General features: G+C 55.3%; 1 protein-coding gene across 5 annotated transcripts in view; it reads left to right on the plus strand.

Annotated features, from left to right (window-relative positions):
- Positions 1-1,859: 1,859 nt before the first annotated feature.
- The window catches only part of ACSL6 (acyl-CoA synthetase long chain family member 6), a 34,683-nt gene continuing 15,745 nt past the window's right edge, over positions 1,860-20,797 (plus strand). The window contains exons 1-11 of one of the 5 annotated variants that reach the window (XM_026063215.1): positions 1,860-1,958; positions 7,323-7,543; positions 9,721-9,835; positions 11,563-11,627; positions 12,299-12,400; positions 12,545-12,644; positions 13,484-13,662; positions 13,937-13,969; positions 14,656-14,707; positions 18,363-18,436; positions 20,143-20,355. In XM_026063215.1, coding sequence (XP_025919000.1) covers positions 7,349-7,543; positions 9,721-9,835; positions 11,563-11,627; positions 12,299-12,400; positions 12,545-12,644; positions 13,484-13,662; positions 13,937-13,969; positions 14,656-14,707; positions 18,363-18,436; positions 20,143-20,355 — 1,128 coding nt within the window. In that variant the 5' untranslated portion in view covers positions 1,860-1,958; positions 7,323-7,348. Of the gene's footprint in view, positions 1,959-6,355; positions 6,430-7,322; positions 7,544-9,720; positions 9,836-11,562; positions 11,628-12,298; positions 12,401-12,544; positions 12,645-13,483; positions 13,663-13,936; positions 13,970-14,655; positions 14,708-18,362; positions 18,437-20,142; positions 20,356-20,797 lie in introns of those variants that run through there. The other 4 variants (XM_026063217.1, XM_026063216.1, XM_026063214.1 and 1 more) reach the window with 4 other exon arrangements.

Raw genomic sequence — 20,797 nt, forward strand, 5'->3', positions numbered from 1 at the left:
GGGTCTGGCCATGCATTGCAGCAAGGTGCAACTACTGAGATCCCACCATGGGGAGGATGTGGTGATGTGCTGCGGTGCCTCTGGCCATGCACTGCAGCGAGGTCCCACCATGGTGAGATTCTGGTCATGTGCTGTGGTGGGTCTGGCCATGCGCTGTGGCGAGGTCCCGGCAGCAAGTTCCCACCACGGTGAAGTCCCAGCCACGCGCCGTGGCAAGTCCAGCCACGCGCCGCGGTCTGGCAACACGCTGCGGTGAGGCCCGCGGACGTCATGGCTGGGGCCGGCTGCTCGGGCAGCGGTTCGGCAGGCGGAGGTGCTGGGAAGGGGTTTTCCCGCTTGCCCCCCCGCCTGCTCACCGCAGGCCTGGTGACGCTCGTCACGTCAGCGCCGTGCCGAGGGGCCGTGACAGCCGAGCGCTGCGGTCTGCAAGGTGTCGCGCAGCCGTCGAGCACGCGGATGCTTGTGTTAAGAGCCTGTCGCCGCGTGGCGTGCGGGTGCTTAGGGCCCTCGGGGAGCTGCTGGGCCTGCTCCGAAGGTCCTGTGCGTGCCCGAAGCCTTGATCCTGCCGCTTTCCACCCCGAAAGCGGTGCCTGCTCCCCGGGTGCGTTCCCGCGGGCGGCATCGCCGCTGGCCGGGGCGTTGGGCAGGGCTGCACGGCGAGCGGGGCTGTGACACGGTGCTTCTCCTGCCGAAGCTGCTTTTGGTGGGATTCTCCGCTTGGACATCTCCAGCCGCTCCGCAGGAGGAGGAAGGAGCTGCTACTTCAGATCTTTTTGCCTCTTTCTTAACCCGTCCTCTCTTGCCCTTTGCTTTATTGAGGAATTGCCAGACGAGCTCTGAGGAACTTTCAAAGCCTTCTCCAGCTGCCAGCTTGTTTTGGGAGAAAGCCTAGACTTGGTGCAGACAGTCCCGTTCTGTGTGCGCAGGGTCTGGATGAAACCCTGCTCCTCTGGGTGTGCTTGTGCCCTTGGGGTCCCCGCGCTGCTACCGCGTGGACAGACGGGGTCCTCGAGCAAACTGCCGGAATTTGCAGGGCGCTTCCCTGGTAATTAACGTGATCGTAATTGCAGAAAGCTCAAGTGAAGGATGCAGCTGTATTTATCATAGCGGGTCCCCGCGCGCGTCCCCGGGCAGGGACGTGTTTGGGCGCTGAGGCTCGGGGCCGGGACGCCTGTGCGTTGCCGTTCCCGAGGGGGCTGCGCAAGCGCACGCTGCTGCGGGGCCCCTAAAGCCGTTCCTCGAGTTTTCCAGATCCGATCGGTCTTTGAGAGCAAATGTCCAAACTCTGCCCGGCGACGAACCGTGGGGTTGCATGCAGAAAGCCGCCTTCGTCTTTCTCACTCCGTAAAAGTGGCTGTCGTGGGAGCAGGTGCCTTTGCCTTCTCTAGAGGTTCAGGGCTTCTCCTTGTGCACTGCCCCAGGTAACTGTTTTGATGCAACTATTCAAGCTGTTTGTTCGCCACCTGTCACAAGACATCCGGGAACCACACAGTATATGGGACAATCAGACCCCACCGACATCCCTCCAAAAAATTCCCTGTGCAGGAGATTTACAGATAATCACGGGTCGCTCGGGGAAAGAACTGAGGTTTGCAGGCGCTCTGAAAGCATCCTCCAGAACTGAAACTCGGCAGCCGAAGCCACGGGCTAAGGTTTTTAACACCCTGGTCAATAAAACCTTGTGACTGTTTATCATGTTATAGCACTGGGTAACAAGTGTAATGACACGAGGTTTTTGGTCGCTGCATCCTAGGTGATTGATAGACTTCAGAGTCAACAGAGGTGTGAGCCGCTGGGTTTTTCCTTCCGGTAGGAATCGTAAAATCCTTGTGAGGGCTTCCCTCTGCTGCGCTATCCGGGCGGCCTCCGCGGCGCTCCGGGCAGCCCGTCTCGGTTCTCCGTGTGTCGCCAATCCTTCGGAGCGTTGCTAGCGGCTGATCTCCTCGGTGCTGAGGAAGGTATTTTTAGGTTTCACCTAAAAATAGTTCACATCCGTGAGCTATTACTGATCGCGGGAGGAGGTGGGGGCGGCAGGAGGAAGCCTCTTAGTAGTGGCTTTGGCGTGAGCAGCCGGCGAGGTGGGAGGTGAGCGCCGGGCGCTCCCGGGGGCGTTGCTAGCGCTTTTCCTCCTTTTAAAGAGTTTTTTACTTGCAAAGATGTTGCAGCTCGCGAGCTCCGTCCTCAGCGCGGCTGCGAGGGGGAGGCCAGTGCCGCCGCAGGGTCCTGGCCAAGCGCTGTGTGACCAGCAGCCCCGCGGCCCCTCCGTGCATTTTGCAGGGAGAGTTTGGCTCTCGGGAATAATGCGGACAGCAGGGGAGTTAATCCCCAGTCACCCTGAGCAGAGAGAAGTGCATCTTTCTATAGAAATATATACATATATATATATATGCATATATACACACATGCGCGCACACGTTTTTAAATATATATATGCATGTGTGTGTGTGTATACACATATATACACACACATATATGTGTATATATATGCATGCATATATATATATATATATATATATATATATATATGTTCCTGGTTAGTGCATTGCTGTTGTTCTCTCTAAGAGCACTTTTCTGCGCTCCCCTCTCCCGGCAGATCGTGCCGCTTGCAGCTCCGGCCGGATGAAGACGGCGGCCCCGCGCTGCGATGCAGCGGTCCTGCGCCCGCGTCCCTGCCCCTTCCCCGCTCAGCGGCAGGCGGTGCGCGAGCGTCGCCGGGCGGCCCGGCATGAGCTTTCTGTGCCTCGTCCGAGCGGCGGCAGCAGCCCCCGTGGCCGCCTGAGCCCGGCTGCCCGTCTCGGGGCGCTGGAGCCGCCGCCGGCTCCGCGGGCACGGAAGCGGTTCAGGCTAAAGAGGCTTAGGCACCGCTGAAACCCCGTTCTTTAGGAGTCGTGCTGGCACGGCGCCAGCTTAACAGATTGCGCTGCTCGGATTCCTCTGGGAGCAGAGAAGGCCTTTTCTTTTCTTTTTTTTTTTTCTTTCTCCATTAGTAAAAATAAAATATAAAAATTATAACCACCGTCTATTTAATCTCCTGCACACCGGGTTTTTCCCCGGGGTTTGCTCCTCGGGGAGGCGCCGCAGCCGCCGCGAGGGCCGTGTGCCGCTGTGCAGCGCCGGTGCCGACGCGCCGCGTCCCTGCTCGGCGCTGGGCCCCTCTCGCGCCTGCCTGCGCTCGCTAAATCCCGGCGTAATCATCCGAACGGGCAGCTGCGCGCTTAGCTGGACTGGTGGTTTCTTTTCAATTACAGCCCCCTGAGTTGCAGTGGAACCGCAGACGATGAGGACCGCTGCTTTTGCTTGGGCTTTTAACGTAAATATGTTTTTATGCCTTGACCCTGCAAAGAATTAAGTGTAATCTGAGTGATATACAGTAGCTGCGTTTTACGTGCCGTGACCCTTGGAGTCCATTGCTTCGCTCACAGTGGGTCAAGCTAAGCACGTGCAAGAGTTTGTTTCGAGGGCAAAGGGGCGTTTTTTGATGGCAAACGGTTTTGATGACAATATCCTGCCCCAGAAGTCAAGGCAGTGCTAGATTACCCGGAGGCCGTGAAGGATTACCTCCGGCGCCATCCGCCTGAAGGGGGGGACACCAAGCGGGAGAAGGGCTTGTAACGGCGGCCTGTCGCTTTATAGGAGCAAAAGCACCTAAAGTTCGGGAAAGTTTTCAATAGCGTTAGCCCGAGGTTGGCCGATAATCCCAAGAATTGCTGAATCCCGGGCAGTTACGTGTGATGAACCTTTGCTGAGTACAAGGGTCCCCGTAGGCACGTCTAGGTGACGCGAGGCTGGGGATGGCTGCCCAAGGCAACCTGGGGCTGGCGTCTGGGACGCTTGCTGAGGAGCACGTGGCAGACGATGTATGTGGGGTTTCTGTTCCAGCGACGCGTGTTTGTACCACGGCTGCATATGTAGGACAGGAAGCGTATAGGGTTCGTTCAGAGCTGCGCGAGCCGAATAACGCGTCTGCCCTCTCGCTTCTGGGCTCTTCGCTGGATCTGCCGTGGTTCCGGGTGCTCCTCGTGCTCATCTCTTTCCCTGGACGTTTCTCAGCCCCTTTGCTCCTTCTCAAGCAATTGATAAAGACTCGCAGGTTATTTAACCCTCTTGCGAGGTCGTCAGCAGCCCCGTGTCGCAGTCGGTGTGTGCGTAACCCCGCATTTCCTCTTTGTGGTTGACGCTGCCACACGGGCTCCGTGCCCACGGGGAGCCACGGCGCGGCCCGTTCCGTGAGCGCCGCAGGCGAGGTGCGTCGCGGCGGGGACTGCAGCCGCTTCGCTTCCAAGCGGGCTGAAAACAGAAAGGCGCCGGTGTCGCCCGAGCGCCCCTGYGTTTCTCTCTTCTTTAATTAAAACAAATGAGAGGTAGTTTTCAGGCTCTGGACAAACCCTGCATTGCGTTTGTGGCTGGAATGAAACGAAGATTCGAGCTGCGATCTTGTGGCGGATATCTCGTGAGATCGTTTGTTCTCATAAAACTTCTTGCATCCCTGTAACTGCGAGCTGCCGTCGGAGCCGAGCACGATGCCCTCTCGCCCCAGCCTCGGCGTGAGCCGGACACGCGCTGGGGAACGGCCTGAAGGTCCGCGCTCAGCTCCTCATCTTCCGCGCGCGTGCAAACAAGCTTTGCAGAAGTTCCCGGCAGAAACTCGCCGGCGGCGTCTCCGGCCGCGGTTACGGCGGTCGTGGGAATTCGTGGTCGGTTGGCGGTGCCAAAGCGCCATACGAAATCGCTGGGTTTGCGTGGCGAGGCTTTGGTAGGAGACGCTTGGCGCGGAGTGTTCTCGAGGGACGGAAAACGGCAATGGCCTGGTGTTTTAGCGCGTGTGCTGCGGCCCGCCTCCGAAAGCTTCCTGCTGGGGGGACGCGGCTCCTCAGCCCTTCGCCCCCCGTCCCATCCCCGAAGCACAGGGTGCGGAGGGGCCGCGCCGCGTCCGGCCGGGACGCAGGGATGCGGGTGCCCGGGGATGGATGGATGAGTTATGTGCACGTTTCGTTTTTCCTATTTGTGCCGGGGGAACATTTTGTACTGTTAACGTCTGCAGATTTTTGTTCAGAAACCCGTCGGACGTTGCACGTACTTTGATTTACGCTACCAAACGGTCCGCAGTTACGCGGCTGGGGTAAAAACTGCCCGTTTCAAGCGGCCGTTTCCGCCCGCGGACGCTGTTATCCCTTAGCCTCAGTAAACCAAAGCTCTCAGGCGGCGACGCAGCTGTGAGATGGTTTGAATCCTGCCCTTAATTGCGGTGTGCGTCCGGCGGGGTTGGGGTCTGGCCGGCGCGCCCGGCTCGCTCCCGGGCCGGTGGCGAAGCCCCGCGCCGTGCAGAGGCGAGGCCAAGGCTTGCAAAACCCCCCCGACGGGCGCTCTGTGGGGCAGAAAGCCCCATCGGGGGCTTCGGTTTGGTTTGGTCGGTGACTGAAGTTACAGGTCTCGGGTCGAATAAGAGGAATCGAAAGCGCTGAGAACTTTCCTTGACTTGCTGAGTTTACYGGTGAGAACGGGGACTTGCTTTCAGTTTATGCATACGTTTAGTCTTCACGGGATTTATGGTTATTAAGTGAAGGTAGGAAAGCGCAAGCAGCCGTGCGAGACGCTTGTCCTCGCCGTGCCGAGCATTTCTGCTTCGCTCCCCCAGGACCCCAGCGCTCCTGCGCCTGCGTTGGTGCAGAAAGCCGAGCGGACTCCYGCGTTATTTTCTGATATTATTTCCCATTACTGCACGGTCTCCGTTACCGCGGCATCCTCGGAGATGCCTTGCAGCGCTCCTGGAGTGAGTCACGAACAAGAGGCACTTGCACATGTTTTTAATCACGAAGGGTCTAAAATCCTCGCGGACGTTGCGCTCGCAGGGATCTCTYGAGTTTGCTGCTGAGATGGGCTGACCTCCGTGGCCAGCAGCTCCCGTTTGGAAGGGAAAACTGAGCTTCTGCCTTCCAGAAGCTTGTTGCTTATGCACGATAACAGCCCTCTCCCGGGGACTTCTGCGAGGCGATGGTGGCCGCCTCCTTCCAGGCTGCCGGTGGTGAGGGCTCCTTCCGCCCCTCCGGTCCGCCCGTGCCCTGGGACCTTTCCCTCGGGGCTGGACACGGGCGCGGAGGCGTCACTGCGCCCGCGAGCGCCTCAAAGCCCCTCCGCGGGCCCCAGCGGGAGGGCAGGGACGTGAGCCGGGGCGGCAAAGCCCGGCGCCGCAGGGTGGGTCCCGCCGGCGTGCGCCCGGCCTGATATCCCGCAGCCCCTTATCCCCGGGCGGCAGCCCCGCTTCGTGTTCCAGGAAACGCGCACGTTACGAAGCAGAGCGCTTTTGGACTTGAGTCACCTTTTAATTCACAGTGACATCAGTCATGAGGAACTCGATGTCGAGAATGCAAAGCTAGAATGAATGCAAAAAGTTGGGTTGCAGGGCAGGTCTGTGCGGCGTGTTGCACACGGGCGCATATTGCAGGTCCTGTCTGCGTGGTGTGTTGCACATGGGTGCGTGTTGCAGGGCAGGTCTGCGTGGTGTGGTGCACATGGGCGCGTGTTGCAGGGCAGGTCTGCGTGGTGTGTTGCACGTGGGCGCATATTGCAGGTCCTGTCTGCGTGGCGTGTTGCACGTGGGTGCATGTTGTAGGGCAGGTCTGCGTGGTGTGGTGCACATGGGTGCATGTTGCAGGTCCTGTCTGCGTGGTGTGTTGCACACAGGTGCGTGTTGCAGGGCAGGTCTGTGTGGCATGTTGCATGTGGGTGCATGTTGCAGGTCCTGTGCACAGCATGTTGCGTGTGGGTGTGTGTTGCAGGGCAGGTCTATGTGGCGTGTTGCACGCAGGCGCATGTTGCACATCCGGCTACGCGGCGTGTTGCCTGCGGGCGTGTGTTGCAGGGCAGGTCTACATGGCACGTTGCAGGTCCTGTCTGCATGGCGTGCTGCCTGCGGGCACGTGTTGCAGGTCCTGTCTACACGGCGTGCTGCCTGCGGGCGCTCGCTCTGCCCGGCACCACGCACGGGGCTGAGGCACGCCAGGCTTGCAGCTCCTACCTGGGCAGGGTGGAAAAACTTCAGCTTACACCTTAAGGACAGTGGTAGCCGTACCCTTAGCCAGGTCCTGGAGCACATCCGGCACCTGCCCGCTGCAGAGCAGGGCTGCCACCCTGTCGCCGAGCTGCCCGCTGTCCGTCCGCGTCCAGTCGTCCTGCAGGGGCGAGCTGACCGCGAGCTGACCGCCGCTCCGCGCTCGCTGGTCCCCTTCTCGGCGAGTCGGCGCGGCAAAGCCTTTCCAGCGTCTCCCGCCTCGCCTCGCTCCGTGCCCGGGCCCCGGCTGACCGTGTCCCTTTGGCTCTTGCAGAGTTCGCCCTTTCCGTCGCGGAGAAGATGCAAGCGCCGGAGGTGCTGCGGGGCCTGCGGCTCCCCGAGCTCGACGACCTGGGCCAGCTCCTGCGCAGCCTGCCGGCCACGGCGCTGGTGGGCCTGGGCGCCTTCGCGGCCGTGCTGGCCTACTGGCTCGCCAGCCGGCCCAAGGCGGTGAAGCCGCCCTGCGACCTCTCCAGGCAGTCGGCAGAAGYGGAGGTAAGGGCAGCGCCGCCGGCYGCAGAGGACGCCGAAGGCGATTTGATTTGTTATCAAGGGCTTCCCAATCTCAGCCTGGCATCGCTTAGGTAGTCTGCTCTGCCGGGGATCGTTTCACTCCGTCATCCGCTTTTTTTGTTTTATTTTATTTATTTATTTATTTATTTATTCTAATTTCTCTTGGCCAGGAGAAATGTGCAGCAGGTCCTCATCACAGCAAAGTCATCGTTGCACTCCTTCTTGCTCCACTCGTGCTCTGTGCCTTGGGCAGGGGTGTACCAGACCCGCTGTGAACCTGTTGTCCACGAGTGGGTGAGCGTTGCCTGCACCCGGGGCCTCCTAAACCCCGCTGCACTTGGTGACCCTGTCTCCATGAGCACTTGGCCCACGGTGCAATGTGCTGTCGTCTTAGCGGGTGCAAAGTTGCATTTCCAGAGGCGCAGTTGTGTCAGTCCTGATGAGGAACCTCCAGCGTGGTGGTGGCTTCTCCTCTCCCTTTTTTCATAGCTGAAATGGGAAGAGCAGCACGGCAGCATTTTTACCGGGGCTGCTATTACCCATGGCTACAGCCCAGCGGAGCAATGCTCAACGTGAGACTTGGAAGGGGAAAGTGACTTTATTTTTAAGCACAACTGATACCCATCACCCACACTGACATTTTCTTCCCCATCGTTAACTCCGAGACACCTGCGTCTGAGTGGTGCCTCCGGGATTGCTTGTGGGGATGTGCACCTATCCATCCCTTCCTCATCCCCTCTCCTGCCGCTGCCCTTCAGCTGCAGCCAGGTCCTGGTTCCTGAGAGGAGCTGGCAACATCTCCTGATCTTTGTTTCTCCATCCTGGCCCACCTCTGAGTTACTAGCAGCTACTCACTGTCTTTCTTCTCCTTATCTGCCCTTATCTATGGCCTTATCTATTATCCTGGTTTTTATCTTCCTGCCGTTATCTCTTAATGGCTTCAGTCTGGAGTCTGTCCTCTATTTTAATCTGTCCTTTGTTTGGACTATCCTTTGTTTTAGCCGGGATGTGGCTTGAGAAGGTGCCCGGAGGTGCTGGGATCTTGATGACCTGCTAAGCAGGAACCATCAGCACGTGGCGCTTCGCCTGTCCCCCACTGAGCCCCTTCCCTCTCCTTCTTCCTTCAGACCACCTTAACATCCCCACTGCAACCTCTGCGTCACCAAGCCCCCCCCAGCAATAGTTTGAGCCTAGCAAAAGCCTTTTTCTGTTATTTGCAAATTTTTTTTTACTCCTCTTCACGTCTCTTTGGGAACTGTAAATTGTCTCCTCTGGCAACAAGCAGGGTCAAGTCCTCTTCTGCTCTGTGGGAAAGCAGTTTCCCGGTGTTATTTGGACTCCTCGGGTTCATTTCACAAGTTCATCTCCATCTTCAGTCACCTCCGAACGATAGTGCAGGAATATGATGCCTCTAGCGTTGCCGTAGGCTTCCCAGGCAGCATCTTGGTGCGAGGAGAGACAAGAACGGCGCTCGCGGCCGCCAAGCGTGCTTTGCTTTCCTCAGGCTGGAAATGGGGTTTCTCTCGATTTGGGAATCAGTCCAGCTGGGGGGGGAGGGTAAATAAGCTGGTGTTTTTTCTCTTTGCTGGGTGTGGTAGGTTCAATAYGACTTGCAATGGCTTGTTTATTTTCTGTATTTTTCCATTTTTAAAATGTAATTACCTTCAATTGTCCTGAAATTCTTCCATTAATATAAGATGTATTTGGATGATACTTTAGAGTAGAAAGTGTACTTATTTTTAGTTTGCTCAGAAAAAAGTGCACTTGTCTAAAAACATCAGAGTTGTGGTAAGTGCATAGAGATTGCCGGGGAGCAGGCGGCATCTTTGGGGGTGGAGGGAGGTGAAAGACCCATGACGGGACTTAAAAGTCCAGCTTGGGTAAAAGCAGGTGGAAAACCAAATGCTATTTTTCTTTGTTTTACTTGTGGAGCGTAAGCTTTTGTTGTGCACGATATCAGTGCTAGTTGCAAAATATGTTTACGACCAAACGATGAGGCAGTCTAATGAGCTTCAGGTCCATGACATCAACAGCCCGAGCTTGTTCCAGGTAACCGCAGCTGCGGCTCGGCTCCTAAAGGCAGCTTTCGAGCCGTTGGGATGCTTTTCTTTCCTGCTTGCAGAAGTCCCGATGACTCTGTGCTGTTCTGGTCCCTGCAGGGCTTGGACGGTGCGCGGAGGTCCGTGATAGGCGACAGCACCCAGCTGCTCACTCACTACTACGACGATGCGAGAACCATGTACGAGGTCTTCAGAAGAGGATTTAATATATCTGGTGAGTGTTCAGTGTGGACACGCAGGACGCAGAGATCCCTGCAAAGTCTGAAAGTCGAGGGGGTCCCGGTCCTACCGCATGCATCTGTCATTCACCTCCATGCCATCTAGCCATCGGTGTCTTCTAGCCATCGGTGTCTTCTTCCAGTTTGCAGTTTCACAAACTGACTCTTACACTCCGTTAAATATCCTCAGGTACGGAGTGGTCTCGCTCCTCTTCCACTCGTCCTTGCCGTACGTCTCTGTACCCTTTGTAGCACTGTTTTATCCTGTGGAGGTGAAGCTGCAAGGTCGGCACTGATGAACCAGGACGGAGGTGCCGTGGATTTATTCGGAGGCGTTATGAAGTTTTCCTGATTTGTTCTCTCTCAGTATTAACTGACATTTTCAGAATTATCCAAAATAGTTCCAAGGTCTTTCTTACTGATAACTAAATAATTGATTTATAAGTAATCATTATGGGTTTATAATTAGGGTTATTGCTCCCAGTGTGCATTATTTTGCATTTAACGGCATTAAATTTTACTATGCGGTCTCTTGGTATCATGAGATCTTTTTGCTGCCATTGGCAGACAGCTTTAGTTATCGTTCTCCTGAATTTTGTAACGTCAGCAAACCTCGTCATGCATTATTCATTGCCAGACCACTTACGGCTGTGTTCAGCGAGACCGATCCGAGCACTGCAAAACCCGATCTTCATTCCTGCCTTTGCGCCCTGTCTTGCCATCAGTTATTAATCCACCTTCTGGGTAAGGGGCTCTGGCAGAAGCTCTTTGGGAAGTGAAGCACACCGTATCCAGCCGTACTTGCCAACGCGACTGATGATACCTTCGGAGAGTCCAAACACGCTCGTGAGATGTAACGTCCCACTCCAAAAGCCGTGATGCCTCTTCCCTGTTATATCCATACCTATTCGTGCGTCTGCTACTTGTGACGCTCACCTTGTTCGTGAGAAGATCCAGTGCGCTCTCAGAAAAGGCTTGGTTGTGTCCTRGAAGCCTTACAGCCTCTGTGCCTAGGCGCTGGGACAGCGTTTTGGATAAGCTTGCTATGGGATCCTGAAGCACCTGCCCATTATTTGGATGTCCCGACTTCTTGAACACACCAGTTTCATCGTCGGATTATTATTTGCAGAGCCACCAAAAGCCTCGGTGGCCCTGCAGTGTTCTGCACCGTGCCGCTGCAGTGACGGAGGTTTATGAATAACTGTGTAGATGCACAGAGGAATGGATTCTGTGCAGAGAGCAAATTAAACGAACTTCTCAAATATTCCTCCTGGCATGTAGTGCCACGTAKTGTCGTACCCCCCCTTTGGAGTGGCCGTTGATATTAATGGTAGTTTTCACTTTGAAGCGTTTAAATCAGAGGCAGCTACAGCAGCAGGAGCTCGTATTGGGATGAAAGCGTCCACCAGACAGCAGTGTTCGCACTGTTGTAGGGGAAATATGTTTTAATAAGGCTGTTTCTGTGCAAACTGTTCCTGTACTCTCCGCAGCTGAGAGAGGGGGCTTGAAGCAGCCGTGCTGGAAATCTGCGGGAGCCGGTCTCCCGTTGCGCCAGGCCGTCTCGCCTTTGCTCGACAGGCGCTTTGCCTCCGAAGCGAGAGCTGACCTCGATAASGGTGGATTTATTCTGCCGCGTCTTGGCGGCGCGGCGCGGTGCGGTGCACTAGTGCTCGGCCCCAACCCCCGTAACTTGGTAATCTCTGTCTTATCTTATGTCTTTTAGAAAACGGCCCCTGTCTGGGATTCAGGAAACCCAAGCAGCCCTACCAGTGGTTGTCCTACAAAGAGGTGAGCTTGGCACGGGTTCCTCCTGCGGGCTTCCCCCGGTAGCCTCGTCCTTCCCGTGCCGAGGAGTGGAGTGAACTTTTTTTAAGGTGAATTTTTGCAGTAAGCCCCGGGAGGCTGGTGATGTGCCACCCAAGCGCTCGCGGTTCTCCCGCTGGGAATGCCCCGGCGGCTGGCACCCGCGCAGTGCGAGTTGCCCCTAAGGCCACGGTCCTGCTTGTGGGTGTCCTGGACACGGGCGAAAGCTGCGGGGCATTGCCAAGCGGAGCTCCGACCCCGGCCGCGTTACTCCGGAGARGAGCGCGGCCGCTTTGGGAACAGCGGATATCGCTCTTCGGCATCACTCGCCCCTGAGGTGCGGTCGCCTCCAGGCTGGAGCCGGCGTGGCCTGAAATCCCGGATACTCYGCACATGGGCAGGAACTCTCCGTTGACCGGGAGCGCGGGATGCAGGAGCGCTGGAGCCGTCCGGGAGAGCAGAGCTCAGCTGCTCAGGGCGCGGGGGGACCTCAGGAGCGTYGCGGGGTCCCTAATGCCTGGCGATGATATAGAAATGGGGCTTTGGGATGGCCGGGGCAATAACCCGAGAGCTTCCCAGGGTCGATAAGACTTTGCTTAGATTGCTATTGCTCGTACTGCTCTTTTTTATGCTTTTATTTCCTCTTCAACTTCCAGGTCTCTGAAAGAGCAGAAGCTTTGGGTTCGGGCTTGCTCCAGCAGGGATGTAAGCCATCCACAGAGCAGTTTATCGGGGTCTTTGCCCAAAACCGCCCCGAGGTGAGATTTGGGGTTTAACTGCACGCTCTGCTAGCAGCGTTCCTGACTCGTGAGCTYGCTCTGTATTTTAAGCTTGTTCTCAAATGTGTTCAATCCGTCGCCACTGCCCCCGTCTTACTTTTGGTTTCCGATGCCTTCCTGCAGTGGATCATTTCCGAGCTGGCTTGCTACACCTACTCCATGGTGGTGGTTCCCCTGTACAACACCTTGGGCCCTGGAGCCATCCGTTACATCGTCAACACAGGTAAAAAGAGCACGAACGTAATGTTTTGTTCCTGGGGATGATTCACCRTCTTCGGCTCTCCGCCGGACGTGGTTTTGCTCGTCTTGGCCGGGAGTCGCTAGCTGATTGCGTAGTGATTTTGTGTCCAGCTGCAGGACCCTCTTTTTTAGCAGTTATCCTCAGGGTTATTTTGTCTTTCCTACACCCTCCGTTCTTGCACTTTGAGTGCCTGTGGCACGACAAATTGGGTCGCTTTAGTCGCTCTATATTGTCACTTTACACCTAAGAGGCGACAGGCGAAGGCAGAGCCGTGGTGCTCGTCCCCCTTTTCTAAAACGTCCTTCCTTTTCTGGGCTATTTCCCCCCTTCAGGACACTGCTGTTTTCAACTGGGTTTTTTCGTCTCGCTCCGAGGGCCAGGCCCTGCTGGTGTTGGGGCCAGGGAGGGCAATTTTGGCGTTTTTGCTGGTTTCTGGGGAGCCTGTGCGCAGCGGTTGGGTTCCCGCGGCTCCCGCTGGTGCCGACGGCCCGTCACCGCTGCGAGCGTCACGCCAGCGCCGCCCTGCTCCTCCTTTGGTACCTTGTCTCCTAGACTTGYTAAGGCTTGCCCACCTGGTCTGCAGTCCTGGTGTTGAGCTGAGTCCTAGGGTATTTGCAGGCATCAGCTGCAGCTTCAGAGCTGGTTTATGTTAGCTGAAGTTGCGGGGGTTTTTCTAAGAGAAAYGTTTATTGCGCCCCAGCATCGCTGCTCTAAGTCTGAAACGAGTGTTAAAACYGATGCGATAGCTGTGAACCAGCAGCCGGTGTTGCGTTCAGCAATTCAGTTTACTAAAAGCAACGTGTTTGGACTCTTCCTTCCAGCGGACATCTCCACAGTCATCTGCGACAAACCGGACAAGGCCCGGGTGCTCCTGGACCACGTGGAGAGGAGGGAGACGCCGGGGCTCCGCTCCATTATCCTCATGGACCCGTTCGAGAGGGAGCTGCAGGAGAGGGGGGCGCGCTGCGGGGTGCGCGTCCAGGCCATGCACCACGTGGAGGCGAGTTTCTCCTGCCCTCGTTTCCGTCGCGGTTCCTCCYGAGAGGCCGTCGGAACCTCCCGGCACCGGGGCGCGCTCGGGGTCCAAAACGGGCGGCGGGGAAGCTCGTGCACCCGTTGGCGGCGCGGTGCAGCAGTTTTTCTTCTCCTTGCTCGGGAGCGCCGGTGTTTCACTGCCGATGATTTCCCTCTTCTCGCTCGAATCGCCCCCGGCGGTTTGCAGATCGTTAGCGATCAAAAGGGGGAGTAACGCCTGTTTCTCCGCTCTCTTTCAGGAGCGGGGCCGCGAGAGCCGCCACGTCCCCGTGGTGAGTGCCGTCGCGCCGGCGGGCGATCGCTTTGCCCGCGTTTCGGTGAGGCGAGCGCGASCGGCGGGCTGCAGCGCGTCGTCCCGCGCTGCCCGAGCCGGGGCGCCGGCGGGGCCGGACCCTCGGGAGCGTCCTCCGCCGTCGGCCGCGGTCGCAGCTTCTCTCCGTAAAAGAAACCGGTGTTATGTGCCTTGTGAGCCCCAGCGCATGCCGCGAGTAGCAAACGGCACATTTAAGAAAAAGAATTTCCGAACAACCAGTAGCCTAAATATCRTTTATTGCTGTTATCAAATGTCTGCGTTTAGCAAACACAGTTTGTTACTGCAGCCTGTGTGAATGATCTTCCGATGCTACAAGGGTCACGTTGGTAATCAATAGTGTTGAATACGTTACTATTGAATACAATAGTTTGGGGTTTTTTTGCCATATCTGAGACACAAGTATTTCGTCAGTCTTGTGACCCTAAAGCATGCCCTTAATGCGTAAGGGGGAAAGGGAGTCTGTATCAATTGAAGAAACCTGATAAAAAGAGTTTTACGATGGTCTTTTATATCTGGGGTATATATTTTATGGCAGATTTGAAATATAATTGTTTGATTTTTAAGTTAATACAATGACAACATTCTGCCATTGACTGTATCGCATTGGATTGATGCAATTTTCCCATCTTCCTTGTGCATTTCTAGCCTCCTCGACCAGAAGATCTATCAATCGTCTGTTTTACTAGTGGCACTACAGGTAAAAGAATAAGCATTTTAATCATGAAGTGTTAGAACAGATTATCAAATTAATTATTAGCACCACCTCAATATGCACAAATAGACTGTTACACTGACACAGCAATGATATTTGTATGCATTTTTTAATATTTAAGTGTGTATAGTGTGTATACATATGTTCATATGTTTCTGTAGATATGCAAATTAAAAACAGTGGTATTTTTTATTTTTAACTAGAATTCTCTGGCATGCGTTTTGGCAGTATGATTTTGCAGTTGTCTGGAAATCGGCCCGTGTTTCTCTGGACTCTCTCTTTCCCATCTTGCAGCATAGATACGGAACACTTGATTGATCGTTTTTTATCTCCTGCAGATCTTAAAAAAAAAAAAAAAAAAGAGAGAGAGAAAGAGAAAAAAAAGAAAAAAAAAAAGAAAGAAAGAAAGTGCTGGTGCACGGCATTGCGTTCTCCATTTCCTAACCACCCCAAAGTCCCCAGCTCCACCGTGTCCGTAGTGCCCGGGGCTCCCCCTGCTTGCAGGCATCGCACACTCTCAGGAGCGCGACCGCCCCTAAGATCTACCAGAAATGGTGAAAGCAGGTAGCGGATGGGCAGAGAGCACAAACGCACAGGACGGGATTGCTTCGGAAACCGCTTTTTACTTGGCTGCAGAGGAGGACCGTGCTGCCGGGCCCTCCGGAGCTGCTCTTGCAGCTCGCCCAGCTCCTCCTGGCGCTGCCCGCTGCTCCGGCTGCCCCGGCACGCCTGGGCCCGGCCTCCGTAGCCGGACAGGAGGTGCCGTTTGCCCCCCGGGCTGCCCAGGAAGGGGATTGCCCCTTCCGATCGGCACGGCTGGCTGGAGGCGGAGGGTTGATCTTCATCTCCCACCTCCTGGAGAAGACCTGTACTGCACGACAGGTGAGCACCTGCTGTACCCGCTCCGCGTCCGAACCCTTGCAGCTCCAAAYGTACGGAAAGGCTTTGGGTTTTGCCCCTTCGGGCATCGTTTTTGCTCTACTTGGCAGGGTTTTGCGTTTCCCAGGGCGCCCGGCAGCGTGCTGTGGCTGCTCGGGCTGGGTGGAGATGTCCTCAAGGGCTTTCTCAAATCTAAAGCGTTCCAAGTATCGCTTTGTGTTCACGGTAGAGCGAGTAACCTGAAAGTGTGGAGCGGGACACAACTTTAGCTGGTTAGCAGTAAACTCAGAAGTGCGTTTTAATGTGTTTTTCTCTGTGATTGATAGGATCAGACGTCCAGGTGCCTTCGCAGAGCAAAGGGAGAGGTTGAGATCGCTGTGCTCGCTGCCCAGCTCTCACCGGTACTTTGAGCATCGTCAGAACTCATAAACGAGCCAGGAGCGTGCAGGTGGCCCCAAAACAGCAGCCTACGCCTGTGCACGCTGGCTGCTCCAGGGAAACAAGCCTGCTTTTCCTCAAGGACTCGCCTACAACTAACGGGGCGAAAATTGCCTCCCTCTAAAAAATTGCCTTCTTTCTTTCTAGAAGTGGAAATTCTGGGAAAGGGCTAGTAGCGAGGAGCACCGATTCGGTTAGGTTGCCTCTCCAAAGAGCTTGAAGAGCTAAAGGTTAAGACTTAMTGGAATTGCCCAGCCCAGCCCCAAAAGCTCCAGTTCCCCTTCCCAGCATGAAAATGTTCTGGATTTCTGGATTTCTCCTGAAGGAGGGTTGTCCTGGCTCTGAGAACCGGAGCTCTGCTTCGAAACCTCCAACATCACAGGCTGCCGGGGCTGCTCACCCTGGCTGCAGGCGAGGAACGGAGGGAGGAGAGGGCTGTGCCTGCCGGCGGGCGATGCACATTTGAGCAGACGTGCTGGATCGTCTCAATTTGCCTTAAAAAAAAAAAAAAGAAAAAAGGCAGAGGTGGAGTAAATAAACGAGTCTGAGCTCTCAGCCGGTCTGAGAAGTCTTCTTCATGCCTCCGGAAAGCCTGCAGGTGTCTGCCGAGGCCCAGGAAGCCGGATTTGCCGTGATGTCGCTGGAGGGTGCGATTTGGGACGCCCGTTAGGAAACAAGCACACCGTTTCGCGGGGTTTTCCAGCGAGGACTGAGCGAGGCCGGGCCAAGCGGGATGGTGACGAAGAGAAACTTGTGCAACCGGGCGAAGCCGGGCTGCCCGCAGCGTTGCAGGGCTGAGCAAAGACTAGGCACAGCTGAAATCCCGGGAACCRTTTCTGGGCCGTTAGCAGGGATTTACAGCTGGCGTGGGCTCCTGGGATCTCCTTGCAGGCTGGCTCCGCGTGCGCACCCAGCGGTGGAAACGAGGGCCCGAAATCAAGCGGCRTCTCCCTGAGCCGGTCTCGGCAAGCCGCTCCGGCYGGCGCGTCAGGGCGGGAGCAGCGCGGCCGYGGCGGGCGTCAGCCCTGGCTTCGCCTGTGACTTTGGGAAGAGGGCAAGTAAGAGTTAGTCCAAAATAGCTCTCCGGGCGCTGTGCTCATTTGTAAGTGTTTGCGAGTGAATCGTTCAGCGGCGCTTGGAGCACCGAATGCGGCTTTTACAGTAAAATCCATTCTGTGTTCAAAATGTCCGGTTTTAGCGCAATAAATGTGTGCAACAGTTAATATTTTTGTTCTGGCCTTTATTTAATGGTTTGCGGGAGGGGGCAGAGGCTGCGTCTGCSAAGCCGGAGGGGCTGGCGGGCGCGCAGCCGCCTGGCTTTGAGTGAACTGAGCGCGTTTTTTGCGTGCTGACGCCAATTCGTTAAATGCCGTCGCCCCTTCCCGAGCCGAGGAAGCCGCAACCACGTTCTGGCCGCCTTGCGGTTTCGCGGGGCTGTCGCTACACCGTTAAGGTTAACGATGCGGCGGGGTGCCGCTCCTCTGCCTCCCAGCCACGCTTCTCGGGCCGGCGCCGCCCGGGGGCTCCGTTACAGCGGTGCGACCTAATTAAGACGAGCCGTTTTAAAAATACGCTGGCGAGAGAGATGTACGCTGGTTCTGGGATCTTTATTCAAACTGAGCTGCACCTTCTTGGAATAGAAAAGGCGGTGAAAAGGCAAATGGTTGGGAACTAGCCGGTCCGGGTGGTGGACGATACAGGAGCAAGCGGCGGGAGCCGGTGGGACGCGGTCCTTCGCTTTGGTGGCTCCCCGCGGGGCCGGCGTGACCGCAAGGATCCCTTTGCTCTCGCTGTTGATGGTATCGGTGACTTTTCCTACTTACAGTCCCAAAGGGCCCTCCTGTAGCCTGGTTTATACCACGTATTACCTGTTTTCTACCTGCTTTGGGTTGTCCAGCACGCCGGCTAATTAAGAGCTAAAGCAACCTTTGAAGTTGGGTTTGTTGGTATTTGGGGTCATTCTTAGTCAAAAGCTGCGTGAAATAAATGCTGCCTCACGCGGCTGGGAACGTACAGCCGGCTCCCAGGAGCTGCTCGCCGCGCGCTCTCATGGGCTTCTGTAGGGCTGCTGCCGGTGTCGTCAGCACGATATTCAGGTTATGCTGCGCTCGCGGTATCGTTTCGTTGAATTTTGAGTGTTGTAAGAAATGGCTTTACTAGATGTTGCTGCACAGAAATGATTGTGAAAATTGCATAAGTTTTAAAACTCGGAGAACTTGAAAATATTTTTTACATTTCCTTTTTTATTTTTTTATTTTTTTAAGCTTTTGGAAGTTCAGCTGCCGGCTCAGCTTTTGCAGCGGCTCTCTCTGTTTCCTTGCAGGCAACCCCAAGGGCGCCATGCTGACCCACGGCAACGTGGTGGCGGATTTCTCGGGCTTCCTCAAAGTGACCGAGGTGAATACCCCAAATTAGCARGCGCTGCGCGGCGGCGGGGGCGACCTCGCCTGCTGGGTGCAGCTCTGGAAACGGGAGCGGGTCTGAGCTTCCGGCGTGGAGCGGCGCTAGACCCCTCGCCRCCGCGCGCGTCTCCGTCGGTAAGATGCTGCGAGCGCTTCCGCGCAGCGCCGCCGGCTCCTGTGAATCAGCTAACTTGTCTCCAAGTGCTGAAAGAGCAAACAAGCCTGGCGCAGCTGAGGCTGGTGCTGCAAAAAGAGCGCGGTACCCGCTTCTAGGGGTGCCCGCACGGCGTCTCCGTTGACTTGGAAGCTTTATGCATCTGAAGTATATATATGTGTGTATATATATATAAAATATATATGAGAACACATAGGTATTTACAAGAATGGTTAATTTTATTGATACTAAAGTATGTCGCAGTTTGAGTTATATGTATTTTAAAAAACACAGCACTGGCCAAGTAGCTGTATCATGTGTTTCGCGCGATGTGTAAGCTGCTGTTCGGAAGCAGCCCAGGAGGCAGAACTGCTGTAGTGCAGCATGTGAAGGATGATGTGCAGCTGGTGCCTAACAAACATAAAGGATCTATACGTAGCAAACAGGCCGTTATATGAAGCAGCGATGTCCATGTGGGATGCACAGTTAGTTACAACACACCTGTTTTCCTCTTATGATMGATGCTGAAAACATGGCAGTCTTAATCCTTGATTTTTCCAAGACTTCCAGGCCTCCTTTTTAAACAAACTTGGACATGTGATAGGAGAAACCCCCCTGGGCTGGCGCGTGTAGGTGTTTGCAGGRCTGTGACGCCGGTAGAAGACACCAGATTGAGCCTTAAGTCTGGTGTAAGTGGTTGTAGGTTGAACGGCCTCAGTCACCAGCGCGGTGTTGGTGGCGGTGTACGATGTCCACCGCCAGCCCGCCCCGCTGAAGCAGCATCTAACCTCAGGAATAAAACTGAGCCGAGTGCAAAAGCCTTGGAAGGAATATCAGTGAACAAAATAAAAAAATACCCAAAGCAGAAAAATACTGCGGATTTGCTCTCTGCATACTTTTGTGCCAGTTCTGCATAGTTCAGTGGTTTYATAAGTGGAACTTTTTTTTTTTAATGAATTTAGAGCTTTATTTTAATGCTATTTTCAAATGCCAAGAAGCCGTTTTTATTTTTCGTGTGTTTAACAGGACAACCAGACCGTATTTGCCAAMTGTGAAATACTGCTAAATGCCATCATTTTGGTTCAATTAAAACCAAATCRTTTTATTGCGAGGGCACTTAAAAGGGTGCAAGAGAGAAGCATAGCTGCTGGTGGTGACGGCTTTACACTACTGCGCTTGCAGATAGTGAGGCCAGTTTGAAGCAATGTGTAAATGCACCTGCAGGCCCTAATAACCTTAATTCAGATCGTCGCATAGAATARCAGGGAAGGAGATGCTGGAAACCCCCCAGGGCCAGGACGTTGGGGTCGCTGGGGTAGTTTTCTGCGCGGACGGCCTCTGTGTTCATCCTCCCGCTCTCTGCTAACGCAGCTCCATCGCCGCCGTGCCTTAACGCCTGCCCGCGCCGCTGCTCCCTTCCTCTGCTGGCAACCTCTGCCCTTTCGCTCCTCCTGGTGCCGCTTCTCCTCTTGGTGTTTTACGGCTCTTCTTGTTGTCTTCCTGTCAGTGTTTCTTTCCTTTCTGTCTCCCATGCCCTTCACCTGCAGAAAGTGATCTTTCCGAGACAGGACGATGTGCTCATCTCCTTCCTGCCTCTGGCTCACATGTTTGAGAGAGTGATACAGGTAAGACGCCGGTCCCGACTGACGAGGCCTCGCGGGGCTCCTTGTGCTTTCTTCCAGAGTCAGTGGGCTCCTACTTGTGCGGATGTGCACATATCCTATTTGCCTTTAGCACACATGTTTGAGCGAATGGTGCAGGTAAGGTCCGAGGGTCGGTGGAAGTCGCCTCTTTCCACCCCGAAAAATAAGTAAAATGCTAAATAACCGGCAATATCGTGTAGAACTAAAAAAAGCTTGTACTGCAGCAGTGCCGCGGGCGTGATGCCGGGGCCGGACTCTCGTCTCAGCGACACGGCTGCAAATCCGGAGCGGTTCCAGGATGCTCGAGCGTCTCGAGCTCTCGGGCTTGCGCCGGTGGCGCTGAGATGAGAAAACGGACCGGCAGGAGCGAGCAGCAATCGCGTGATTTGGGGGCAGCTTTTCAATCACTACAGGATCAGCGCTCATGGGAGTAAAAAAGCAATTTTGCGCCCTTTTCTGTAGCAGCTAAAATCCCTTTATTGCGTAAATAAGCAGCTCTGCAAAGACTTGCCGCAGCCGAGCAGCGGGAAGCTGAACTCGTGGCGTGGCCCCCGTGGTC

The sequence above is a fragment of the Apteryx rowi genome, unplaced genomic scaffold (assembly GCF_003343035.1).
Source record: "Apteryx rowi isolate R43461 unplaced genomic scaffold, aptRow1 scaffold_2, whole genome shotgun sequence".
Taxonomy (NCBI): Eukaryota; Metazoa; Chordata; class Aves; order Apterygiformes; family Apterygidae; genus Apteryx; species Apteryx rowi.